The sequence below is a fragment of the Neofelis nebulosa genome, chromosome 12, assembly GCF_028018385.1.
Source record: "Neofelis nebulosa isolate mNeoNeb1 chromosome 12, mNeoNeb1.pri, whole genome shotgun sequence".
NCBI classification, from domain to species: Eukaryota; Metazoa; Chordata; class Mammalia; order Carnivora; family Felidae; genus Neofelis; species Neofelis nebulosa.
Genome location: NC_080793.1, coordinates 33,711,756 through 33,724,512, shown reverse-complemented (window position 1 = coordinate 33,724,512; position 12,757 = coordinate 33,711,756). Strand labels below are relative to the sequence as shown.

Genomic DNA, 12,757 nt, shown 5'->3' with positions numbered 1-12,757 from the left:
TCTATTTCCCTTATTCCTTTCACATTTATTTTCTGGAATTCTGGACGGAAGAGATACTACTTCCCCCATTTATTCAGTTATTTATTCCTAGCAGTACGGGCTCGTGGATGTTTCTTTTATAATCTAATCACTACTGCGATTTATTTTACAGTTGTTCAAACTGTTCCAGTTTGGGGCACTGATATCTTTCAGGTTGGCTCCTATGTTCTTTCCCCATGTCCATCTTTTTGTTGTTGTTGTTTCTTTTTAAGATCATCTCCTTACTTTCTGACACCACAAAATGCTTCAGGCTCATCTTGCATCTCCATGGACCCAGTACTGGAATAAACCACTTCTCCAAGGCTCTGGTCCCTTTTATTGGAGCGTGGTATTTAGGAACCAAAATCTGGGTACTAGGCTGTTCGTGGCTACTGGGATATCACTGATTCTACATTCTCTCAGTGGACAGACAGGAAAGTATACTAAGCCAAGCATCCACATAGCCCGACTTACTTCCATATAAATCTGTGTGTACACACACGCACACACACACATTTACAACCACGCATTCGTACCGATTCCTCTGACAACAATCCAATATCCACGGGGTTTGTTCTAATATTTCCCCTTTGATTCAATCTCTGACAGTTAAAAACTGGGCTCATTATAATTACTTATTTGCTCAACCCTAGTATATATGTAAAGTGTACATGTATACAAAATGTATAAATAAAGTGGTTTCGGAATTAAACCCACATCCCTATAAGAACAACAACAACAACAAACGATCAACTAGGATACAGTGCTTGGGTATGGTTATGTCTTTTACTTAGACCTCACCATATCCCCTTGACCTAGTTTTCTCCCCCCATCTCCCAACGTGTGGTTATGTCAGTCATTTGTAATATAGTTAGATATGTCGTTATAGTCTGCATTCCCTCTTTGGTTCCTGGCCGATACTGTTTGTTTGTTTGTTCTTTTAATTTGCATACAGCAGAAATAACTGTTGTGCACGATTCAATGGGTTTTGATAAATACGGGGGGGGGGGGGGGTACCATAGAGAAGAGCTCCATTAGCCAATTCCCTCGTCCTGTCCTTTTGTATTCGATCTCTCCCTCATCCCAACCCATGAAAATAACTGATCTGTTTTCCATCCCTATGTTTTTGTCTTTTCTAAAATGTCACATAGATAGAATGACACAACATGTAGACTTTTGGGTCTGGTGCAGCAAACTGCTTCAAGTTACTGCATGTACTGACAGTGTGCTCCTTGCCACAGCTGAGCAGTGTCCCACTGCGTGGATGTACCACAGTTAGTTTACCCGTTCACCTGTTGACGCGATGGTTCCAGTTTGGCGTGATTATGGATTAAACTGCTATAAACATTCACAGATTTTGGCATGAATACTTTTTAAAAATACACTTGGGTAAAGACCTAGGAGGGAGACAGCCAGTTCATAGGGTAAGTATATAGTTTTATCAAACGCTGCCCAACCTTTTCAAGATGGCGGTACTGTTATCACGTTGCCCTGAGCACTGAAGTTCTAGGAGCTCCATATGCTCATTAGCACTTGTTTCTTTAAAGTTTTTAAGTTTTAGCCAGTCTAACAGGTATTTAGTGCTATCTCACTGTGGTTTTAATTTGCATTTTCCTCAGTAGTTAATGTTCAACGTTTTTTCATGTTTCTTTACCATTTGTATATTTTTGAGGAAGTATCAGATATTTTGCCTATTTTTTAAATTTGCTTTTTACTGAGTTTTGAGAGTTATTTGGTAGTTTAAATAGGATATGGCTAGGTGTATTCTTTTTATATTTATTCTATAGTGAGAGTTCCGGATTTATTCTATAGCGAGAATTTTCTGAACTTCCTAGATCTGTGCTTTGAAATATATCATTAATTTGGGGAAATTTTCAGGCATTAAGATATTCCTTCTGTCCTACCACTCTCTTGCTCTTCAGAGCTTCTTATTACCTGTATGTAAGAACATTGGATATAATTCTACTGTTTTTGTTGTTGTTATTTTTGTTTTAACTTCTTTTTTCCTTTGTGTTTCAGTTTGGGTGATTCCTATCACCCAGTCTTCAACTTCACGGATTCTTTCCTTGGCTGTGTCAAGGGTATTGAGGAGCCCATCAAAGACATTCCTTATCTGTTACAAGTTTTGTATTTCTAGAATTTTCCTTCTTTCTTAGGGTTTCTATCTATTGCTGAAATAGTTACTTATATGATCTCGCACGTTCAAATTTTCCATTAGAGCCTCTGACAATTGTAGTTCTTTCAAATTCATTGTCATGTAATTCCAACACCTGTGTCATATCTAAATCAAATTCTGAGGACAGCTTTGTTTCTTGGGTGTGCAGTTGTTTTGTGCCTTTTTGTAGGTCTTATAATTTTTGGTAAAATTGGACATCTTGACTAGGATAGCAGAGACTAAGATAAATAGTTTTAATGCCTGGAAGTGGGTACACCTCTCCTTCTGCTAAGCCTTCATGCCCTTCCTAACTACATCCCAGAGTGAACAAGATGCCTCTCTTCGATTTTGAAAGACTGTCAATTAGCTGCCTATATTGTTGATAAATTCTTCCTTCTGCTTTTTTATAAACAAAGACATTCAATAACAAAGCTTCTGATTAGGCAGCAAACAATTAGTATATCCATACTAAACAGATCTATCCCAGCCGAAGCAAACAAACATGATACTCTGGACCTTGTAGCAGCATTGTTGGGGAGGGGCAGATAAATATGATTATCTGGGATGCTCTAATAAAATATCTGAACTGTTCCCTATGTTCCCCACATAGCAGATCTTGTTAATGGTGTCATCTCCACCCCTCCCTGAATCCATACCCTTTGCAATGTGTGTTTGTGTGTTCTTCTGCAGTGGGTGTGCTGATCTGCTTCAACAACCTGACTGGTTTTCAACTCATGCCTTTGGCTCTTGCCATGAGGACACATCTAAGCTTGTTGTAGACATGCATGGCCCAGTCATCCTGGTCACTCCAGCCAACAGCCAAATGTGTAAGTGATCCCTCCAGACCACGAGGACTACCGAGCTAAGTTCAGACTAAACCGCCAACCCACAGGTTCAGGAGCTAAAGAAACGCTTTTCTGTTTTAAACCACTAAGCTTTAGGGTGAGAAGAGAGAGCTGATGTATTCAGTGGGACTTTGAGCTTCCACAGGTCTGGGAAGCACCGACACACATTCTGACTCCCCTGATTCTGTGCCTCCTCAGGTTCGCTTCAGGCTGATTCGTGAACATGCTAGAAGCCATGCCTTGTGAATATGCTACCATTACAGTGGTGCTTATTTTAAGCAAAGTATGAAAACCAGATTCAGTAGGCTCCTATTTTGAATGCTAATTTCTAATTCTTCCTAAGGGAGTCTTTGAAAAACACTTCATGTCTCCATTTTGCTGCTGGAGCCTTTGACAGAAAGCCCACCCCTTGTGCCCTTTGATTTAGGGCAGTGGTTTCTAAGAGCCCTGGGCTGGGCTGATTACAATACTCTCTCAGGGGAAAATCAGAGTTCTCAGATCCCATCTTGAAGAGTCTCATACAGTTATCCTGGGTGGCACCCAGAGACCTGAATTTTTAGACAGCTCCCCAAGGTTACAGCATATTGTTAAGAATATCAGGTGTCATTGACCTGGACTGTTTCCTCGGTTTGTTTCCTGAGTGTATCTTTGGACACAATCTCCTTTCATTGGAATATACCTAAACATAGATTTTATATAATAAATGCATTCAAGGGAGACAATAGTTGATATAATTTATAACTTAGACACCTACCTATTTTTAACACCAGTTAAGAAAAGCTAATAATATCCAACACATCTAATAAGATCATCAAAATAGAAACAGAAAAATTTAAACAACAGAGAAGAGGAAAACGATATCAAAGCTCACACCAGAAGACTTACTTTAATTAGTAGCTCTGAGTTTCCTAGCAGCAAAGGCAAAAAGAGAAATACAATAATTATATAATTCTTTCTATATGAAGAAAGAAAATGTACGAAAGTATTGGTAGAGACATTTTTTTTCTAGAGCTGAATTCTAAAAGGAACTTAATTACACAGGTCCTATTACACAAGTAATTTTCAACATAATGGAAAATATGCTAATGCATAGGGAGAGAAACTTTTTCTGGAGCAAAGGAACCTAATTCTGTATGTCTGATTGCAAAAGGGACTTTGAAAAACAAAAAGTTCTGTAACCAACAGTGGTGGGCAGAAAATAAAGACTATTGCTTATACATCCGTTAAAATAGCAGTCTCTGGAGGCACATCTGGGCAAGGGCCCAGGGGTGAGGCTTTCAGGTGACCTAACTTTTCTCTGGGAAAAAGCTCAAGCCACCTAAAAAATATGAAGAGTGGGACAGTGCTTGGCCATGGGGTCCCCTCAGAGGAGGAAATGGGCTACACTGCACCAAGGGAGAGGGGCACCTTGAGGAGGGGCCAATTTATACTGTCAGGAACCCACACTTGGTGGGGGTCGGGGGGGGGGGTCATTCCAGCAATCAGTCCAGGTGGAGGGACTCAAAAGCTAGAAGGGTCAGATTCTATAGACACTAAAAGACTTCTCACTACAGAGAGGCATTGAGGGTTTCCTGTCCCTTGCAAACTCCATATAGATACTGACAATGTGGTGACTGCTCTTGGGCTGCATGAGTGGAGGAAAGGTGCCAGGCAGTGAGGCGAGACTCCAACTCTGTCCTGTCTACCAGCAGGACTGCAGCTCCTCCCCTCTGGAATGCCACAAATGCTACCCCCTGACCGTGGAACGGTGTCACACCCTGCCCCAGCCCTGCCCCTTTCATCAGCTCCTCATCCTTCAGATCCCCATTTAGGGTTCCCTGATGCCCTCAAGCTTGGGTAGCAGCCCCCATCTGTGCCACCACAGCATCCTCCCTTCTCCACGACAGCCCTTACCACACTGAGTGAAACTCAGTCCACAGTGACACCCTGAGAGGGTCACCAAACCACCGGTTCACTGCTGGATCCTTACTGCTAGCAGTGCTGGGCACAAAGCAGACACCCCAAAGATGTGCACAGTGAACGAAGAAGGTAGGACCACAGATACTACTGCTGATAACGTCAGCACTTACAGCTGACACTTACAGGCTCGCCAGGTGCCGGGCCCTACTCGAAAGGCTGAAGTGTGGGGCTGAGACCCGATCCCAGGTAGTCTGCTCCTGTTCCCACACTTCACACCTCTTTACTCTAAGCAATGAACAATGCGAGGCTGAACGAGGCACCTGGAGGTGCCCTGCAGGTCAGGGGGGAGGTAGACCCATGCGTGTAGGGGGCCGAGGGCACAGGGTGTGATCCCGGCAACTGCACAATCCAGCCTCTCAGAAAGCCCGGGAGCGGGCAGCTGGGAGGGGCCTCTCTTTAGTGCCGTCCCACTACTGTGGCAGTGCCTGTGCTCCCCAGCACGTGGGCCACATCAGGACAGAACGTGTGAGTGTAACAGGAGACAGAAACAGAACAAGCACCTTGCCACCGGGACCGCCGCTGCCTGCAGGAGAGACTGGGAGCTCAGATGAGCCGGACCCTGGCGCTGGCCCAACAGGACTTGACCGGTGGCTGGCCTTCTGCTCAGATAATCCGGCTGCCTTTTTCCTCTGGGCAGCAATTTGTGACAGGACACTGTCTATGCTGCCACCTGAGGAAAGAGGAATAGACATGACTGCCTCAGGGGTCCAGGGTCCAGCAACATGACTATAGTGGACTTCGTGTGCTGACCTTGCTGAGCTGGAGAAGCATTCCCCAGACTCCCCTGAGCCTCTGCAGCTGTGGGTCAGGGCTGACCACAAGAGGCCTGCGCGTGGAAACCAGAGGTGGCCAGGTGCGGAGGTCATCACACGCCAAAGGCACCATGGTGAGAGGTATTGGAAGAGGCAGTGCAGGCACGATCAGCTTGTCCTCACTTTCCCCTGCCACAGCCAGCTTGTGCGGCCTCCGGAAGGCACAGACACCCCGCCCGTGGCAGCCCCAGCACCGCCCCTTCCAGCAGCCACACAGGGGCTGCCTGCTTGCCCTCTGACCCCCCTTCTGGAGCTTTACCGACCCCACTCCACAGCTGTGCCAATAACTTGCTCAGTGGACTGCCGTGTTCCCTCTCCCAGTTTCCCCAAATCCACCAGCAATCTCGAATTATTGTGAAAGAAATAATTCTAGAGAGCTAGAGAGGATCCGAGTGGGAAAACACCAATAACTAACATTTGTGAGGCAATAACCAGTTGGCACATACTGCTGTGAACATTTCACATGTTTGAACAGTGCCACTCTGGGGGCAAAATCGTGAATTCACTGAAGAGTCCCTTAGCAACACCAAGGAAGGGAACAGGGTGTGTGCCGTTGTTTCTGGGACTGTCCACTGAGCAAGCGCAGGGGCGAAGCAAGGTGGGGGGACAGACCCCCAAGGGGTCTTCCCGCCTCCCCGGAGTGGCCCCCCCGGTACCCACCTGAGCGGTTATGCAGCTCCCCACCATGTCTGCTGGAGCCCCCGACCCCACTGGAGCCGCCTGAGGAATGAGGTGAGTGGTTGAAGTTTCCGGAATTGGCAGGAGAGGCGGGGCTTCTGGAGAGAGATGGAAATTTAACCGGCCTGACAGGAGCCTGCAATAGAGTGGGTGTCCTGGTTACGGTTTGTTGTTGCCTCCTCTGTACGTACATGACCACAGGAGAAGGGATCCGGATTCCACTGGCTCACCCCAGCCCATGTGGCCCTGGCCAACTGGTGCTCAGCCTGAGGGGACTCCCCTAGGGAAGGGGAGTTCATCCTCATCTGCTGACAAGCAGACCATTAGCTCAGGCCGAGCCCCTGAGACGCTGTTCCCCCTGAATCACCCCACTTTCAGGATCACTCAACTCTTCCCACAGTGCAGACTAAATGCAAACCAGCCCTGCCCACTTGAGGCACCTCCAGGGCCAGGCTCTCTCCCACTGGAGACTTGATACTGAGACGAGGCAGCAGCAAAGGGGGTCAGCCCCATCTTTACAGAGATGGGGGTTCTGGGTCCTTCTGATCACTCGGCACACAGTGGCAGGGCAAGGTCCTAAGTCCTCATCTGCAGTTTGCCATTTGCTGCATCTACGGTGTGGGCAGCCTACACAGATGGAGATAAGTTCCCTCATCAAGAGGGACAACCTCAGGACATTACAGAGACACAGCAAGGGCCACAAGTCAGAAGCCACTGTAGGCAAAAGGCTAGAAGTCACACTCCTTGTGGGTGTAAGAAAACACCAGTAGTGCACATAGTCTTGGTTATGGACCTGAGCGATGATGTAATGTGGAAGCTGGTTAGAAACCAAGAACTTGACTCCTGGTCCCAGGCCCATGCCACATGGCCGGGTGCTCTGCAGCAGGTTGGTTCCCCTCTCTGAGTCCCAGTCTCCCATCTACTATAGGGAAGCTTAGATGAGATCAGGTCTTCAGGCTGTGCTCCTTGGGGCCCCAGAGAAAAGACAGAGAAGAGGGGCCCTCGCTTTCATTCCCTTCACCCCACGTTTTAATCTGTTAATAAAGTAAGTCCCTTTGTAGGATACACTGAAACAAAAGGATATCCCTCATTAAAAAAAAAAAAAAAAAGCCTGAAACGTGCTGGATAAGCGGGTCTGAGGTCCCTTCTGCCTGCAACACACCCCAACTTCATTGTGAGTGATGTGTCAAAGTACATCCAGTGGGAGACTTACAGCATCTGTGCTCCCACCGCCCATGCCCACGGGGGCACCCCGGCCAGCTCTCTGGGGCAGCACAGTCTTCATGGGTTCTGCCTTCCCACCGTGACATGTCCGGGACCGGTCCGAGCTCCACAGCTCAAAACTGGAAGGGGGTAAGAAAGGGGGGATGACTGCCTTCAGCTTGTCACTCGGGAGTCTGGGGAAGGGGGCTCCATTTCGAAGCTGAAAAAGACAGGCTGTGGGTTAGACAAGCTCCCCCCCCCCCCCCGGGGGGGGGGGAGGCTCCCAGCTCTTCAAGAAAGACTCCAGGTTTCTCCTGCTTCTCAGAGAATGGCACCATGATTTACCCCCTCATCCCCACACCCGGCCAGAAACCATGTGGTATCTTCTGCTCTACCAGCAACCAAGCAATACCCCCATTTACTCTGCTCCAACCCCCAGCTTCTCTTGGGACCATTGCAGCAGCTAGAATGGAAACAGAGGGGATGGGGAGCCGAGGTGAGGCCAAGGGATGCTGGGTGTGCTGTGGTGGTGGCACCAGGTGGATGGGGAAGAGGGCACTGCAGGCCCAGGGAAAAGAACTCAGGCAGGCCTGACAACCAGAGGAGCAGGACCTGTGTACAGAGCTGGGGGTCTCCGGAGGAAGGGACAGGGCACAGGGGACCAGGAGGCCCAGGCTGGGCTGTCTGTGAGCCCAGCAAACACTCTTCCCCACCCCACCGCACTCTCCCTAGTCCAGCCACACCTCCCACTGCTGACATTTTTAACTGTAATTTTGTATTTTGAAAATGTAATTTAGAGTTAGATAGAATCCACACAATGATGACTGGTGGACTGTCAAGGAAAAATATTCACACAGTCCGCACTAACATTAATTAAGAAAAGACAGTGGACTTGGTGCCAGATGGTGCTTTGCAGGGAAGGGCATCCCACAGCTAAACCTGCCTCGGGAGCCGGGCAGGCATGCATCTCCGCAAGGATGGCTGCAAACGCCCACTCGGCAGGGCTCCCTGGCCATCCTCCATCTGCCGAGGGGTAGGCCAGCGTACCGGTGCCTTCCACGGGGCATGAGGAGGTGGGACAGGGAAGTGCCAACGCAGGAGGGTAGGCATCCTGGGTCCCACCCTGGCTTTCCTGAGCTTTTCTGAGAATCTGTGAACAGTGCCGTGCCCCCCGGACCTCAGCAACCTCGTCCAGCAAGGGGGCTGGGACTGGAAGAGGACTAAGGATGCCCGCAGCCACAAACCCACCACAGATGGACATTTTCATTCCTTGGGGACAGAGTCTAAATTGTTGCAAACTTTCCGGAAGGCAATGACATTTGCACCCATTGACCCAGAGATTCTATTTCTAGACATTTAGCCCAAGGAAACAGGCAAGTGGGAGAAACTGAGGCATAAAGATATTCATTAGGTCCGTGACAACAACAAAAAACTAAAAACCCCAAAGTCCAACAGGTAAGCCTTCACTGCTGTGTGAGGCACGTTCCCAGGACAGAATGTTGCATCATGCAGCCATTAGATGTGATGTGGCTAAGAGTGTTTAATGACATGGAACAGATGGTCAGACAAACTGTTAATAAGTCAGGCTCACCATAGTATGGGGAAGAGAACAGTGCCCACCTCACAGGGCTGCCGGGGGACTAAATGAATGAATATATGTAAAGTGCTCTGAGTAGCAGCTGGCACTTAGTAAGCGCTGTGGAATTTGCCATTATCGTGTAGGACGTGATATATTCATAATGCTAAAAAATGGTTAGAAAAATACCCAAAACTTATCTACCCCAAAATGTCAGTCATGATTATGTGTGTCATCAAGGGGGATTTTATTTTTCTTCTTTATATTTTACTGAATCTTCCAAAATTTCAAGAATAGATCTGTTTTCATACAAAAGTAATTACTGCTATTTAATGAGATTATCAAACATCAGGTAGTATAAGCTCCCACTTTAGTAATCTGGTCTAGAGACACCAATTTACACCCACTGCAGAGCAGGGCAGGGCGGGGCAGGGCTGAGAAAGCAGGTCCCAGTCAGGATCCAGCCCGCTAGGCCCCTTCTGAGGATGCTTCGGCTCCCTTCTCCTCTCCAATACTGCCCTCTCCTGGCCAGCCTCCAGATTAGGGTCTTAGAGCTAAATGGACTTGAGTTCAACCCCAACCCTCATTTAAAGAAGAGGAATGCGAAGCCCAGAAAGGTGAAGTCACATGTCCAAGATCATACAGCAGATAACCAGGAGCTCATTCTGGGCCAGGCACTATGCTAAACACTTCCTGGGGACAACCTTATTCAAAGAAACAGCCATGAAGGATAGCATCCCTTAAAGTCAGACACTGTCAGATGTCCCCCAGGATCCATCTTCCACATCTTCCTTAGTAGACACCCTGGCATTTAGATGGGACACAACCACCTGGAACAGAGACTTCCTTTCCCAGCCCCCCAGCCTCCCACACGTAGTGTGATGTGACTAAATGCTGGCCAATATGATATAAGCAGAAGTGACGTGTGAGTTCCCAGGAAACTTCTTGAAAGACACCTGGTGTGCCCCTGGCCACTTTTTCCTCCCCTCATAGTTCTTGCTGGCTAGAAGGAGGCAGTAATGGCCACAGCTCTGCTGGCCATCTCATAACAGAAGCCAAGCCTGGGAGACCAACAGGTAGAAGGACACCATGTGTCAACATACTCGTCCTGAACTGCACTTGAGAAAAAGAAACTGCTGTCTCATTCATGCCAGTTATTTGAGGACTTTTGTTACTAATCCTGATGCATCTCTAATTCATAGATGAGGAGACTGAGGCCTCTCAGGCTGGAAACACAGCCTCCTCTGGGACTCCTCTCCTCCTGACTCCCCAAAACCAAAACGGTGACTCCGCTGTCACCCATCAATTCCTACTCAGCAAGCCCTGTCCTCAGCGCTGCCTCCCTGTGAACGCAACCAGGGCTTACATCTGGCCACTAAGCACCAGCACCACCTTACCCACAGTTCAGACTGGCATCTGTTCCAATTTCTCAGCGCCAGAGCTGTGCCCACTGTCACACATTTTGCTATCGACCCCATCTGCGACCACCACCAAGAGAGACACATGTCCACATCCAGCCTTGTAAATCAACTAATGACTGGTAGAGACTTGAAATGCTTTTAGAACAGCCCCACACTCACCATGGTTGTCAATAACACATCTTCTTTGTCTCCTCTCATGCTCCCGGGACCTGAGAGACAAATGGAAGTTTCCTGAAATGACCCCTCCCAACAAGTTCATGGCATGAGGATGAGTGACCAGGGTGGCCTTCATCCTGGAAAACCAACTCTCCTGAGTGATTAAATATTTAATAATAATTGGTATCCAATACTTGAATAGACGGAAAGCATTTAAAAGGTGTCTCAAAGTGTGTTTTCAGCTTTTCCATAAAGCCCTGCGTGCTGGGTCGGACAGTGATGCACCCAGCTCAACAGCTTGTCTCAGACAGTGCTGTGAAAGGAGCAAGGCTGGGTGTGGGGAGTCTGTTTGAAGGGGTGTGATCTGATCAACCGTTCAATCAGTGTGGGAATCACCTTCAGTGCCCTGGCAAAGTCATCCAATCTGTTGAATACCTCCAGCGTTGGGAAGCTCACTTCCTACCCTCAGATAACTCGTTCTATTTCTAAATGCTTCCAGTGCCAGAGATCAATCATGTTTGATAGGTGGGAAAATCACCTATCAAAGGCAAGAGAGAGGCAGTGGCTGGCCTCAAGGCCCTGAGCAAGGCGTGTGGGACAGAAACCAGGGACCCTTGCCACCAACATCTCCATTCTACCATGCTGACCGCATTTGTGTCCCTGCCCATCTCTCCTTCCCCAGACCAGCCACTTTGTTCCAGGGCCACATTCCAGTATCATCTCACCTCTCACATCAGCCCAAGAGGTAGGACAAAGGGCAGAGAATTTGGGTTTGACCGTTCTGGAAATTTTACAGCACATGCAGTTTTTTCTTACCATTATCTTTCACTGTGGGGGCTACATCATGAAGCCCCAAGCGGCTTGTCTTGTCCTGGGGGGCCGCCCTCATTGTGGAGTCCAGCGCTGAGTCTGGTTCATCACAGAAAGGCAATGGCTGGTTGCTGGAGAGCCTGCGGGGCAGGGTCTGCATCAGTTTGAGCTTCCGGAACCGATTGGACATTCGGTTCCACCAGGACTGCCAAGGGAACGCAGAGCAGAGGTCATGCTCCAGGAACAGCCAGGTCAAGGATGGTGACACACTTTATACACACTTCCCCTCTGCTCTCCTGGGCCCATGACAGGTACTACCAATCAGCCACAGCAACCCTTCCCATAAGGCCATGGTTCTCTCTAAAGCCTTTCTGACTCAGCCCTTCGAGGCTCTGACCTTTGACAGTGGACCCTATCTGCTGCCCCTCATCTAGTCAATCTCCGCATCGCAGATTGAGAAATGGAGATCCAGATGGGGTGCCAACTTGCTCAAAGTTTCACAGTGAGTCAGAGACAGACAGATGGACAAGAGGCAACGTCAAACACCATAGCATCAGTCACTGCATAAGCTCTTCCCCCCTTTCCAGTGACAGTGTAAGAGGTGTTGTCCACACCAAGGCCTGGGCCATCTGTTCTGGCAGCTGATGCCTCTCCACCTACAGAGAGGACCAATGCTGCCCCCCAGGGTGTCCCTAACCCTGTGACAGCTTGGGGGTTATGACACAGCAGGAAGGGAGGCTGTGAGGGCCTGGCTGAGGGAGATGGCAGCGAGCACAGGGCTGAAGGGACCTATACAAACAACACTGAGAGGAAAACCCGGGGCTCTAGTGAGTGAGCTAAGAACAGGAGCTGAGTCTGCAGATTTGAGGAGGTGCTAGAGTCCCAGACAGGATAGAGAAAAGGTAAGTGTGACTTCAACCAAGTAGAGCAGGATGGGGAGGACGAGAAATTCAAAGAAATGAGCAACTGGAGGTTGTTTTGGTATTTCCAGAAAGCCCCAGCTGGAGGCCTGTGGGCTGCAGGGAGACCCCAGAATGGCGCAATCAGCAATATCCCACATGCTGAAGCAGAGGCCGCAGACAGACAGCCTGGAGGAGAGGCATTTGGTTCAGCCAGCCCAGTAC

At 48.5% G+C, this 12,757-nt stretch overlaps 1 protein-coding gene across 19 annotated transcripts in view; it reads right to left on the bottom strand.

Annotated features, from left to right (window-relative positions):
• The window catches only part of ANKS6 (ankyrin repeat and sterile alpha motif domain containing 6), a 68,302-nt gene that overhangs the window by 42,356 nt on the left and 13,189 nt on the right, over positions 1 to 12,757 (bottom strand). For 18 of the 19 annotated variants that reach the window (XR_009251553.1, XR_009251558.1, XR_009251554.1 and 15 more), the window contains exons 7-11: positions 11,640 to 11,838; positions 10,827 to 10,876; positions 7,681 to 7,890; positions 6,450 to 6,603; positions 5,478 to 5,647 (exon numbers count right to left, since the gene is read on the bottom strand). Coding sequence is in view for 4 of the 19 variants with exons in the window: in XM_058694792.1 (XP_058550775.1) it covers positions 5,478 to 5,647; positions 6,450 to 6,603; positions 7,681 to 7,890; positions 10,827 to 10,876; positions 11,640 to 11,838 (783 nt within the window). In the remaining 15 variants the exon portion in view is untranslated. Of the gene's footprint in view, positions 1 to 3,903; positions 3,927 to 5,477; positions 5,648 to 6,449; positions 6,604 to 7,680; positions 7,891 to 10,826; positions 10,877 to 11,639; positions 11,839 to 12,757 lie in introns of all 19 variants that reach the window. The other variant, XM_058694793.1, reaches the window with a different exon arrangement.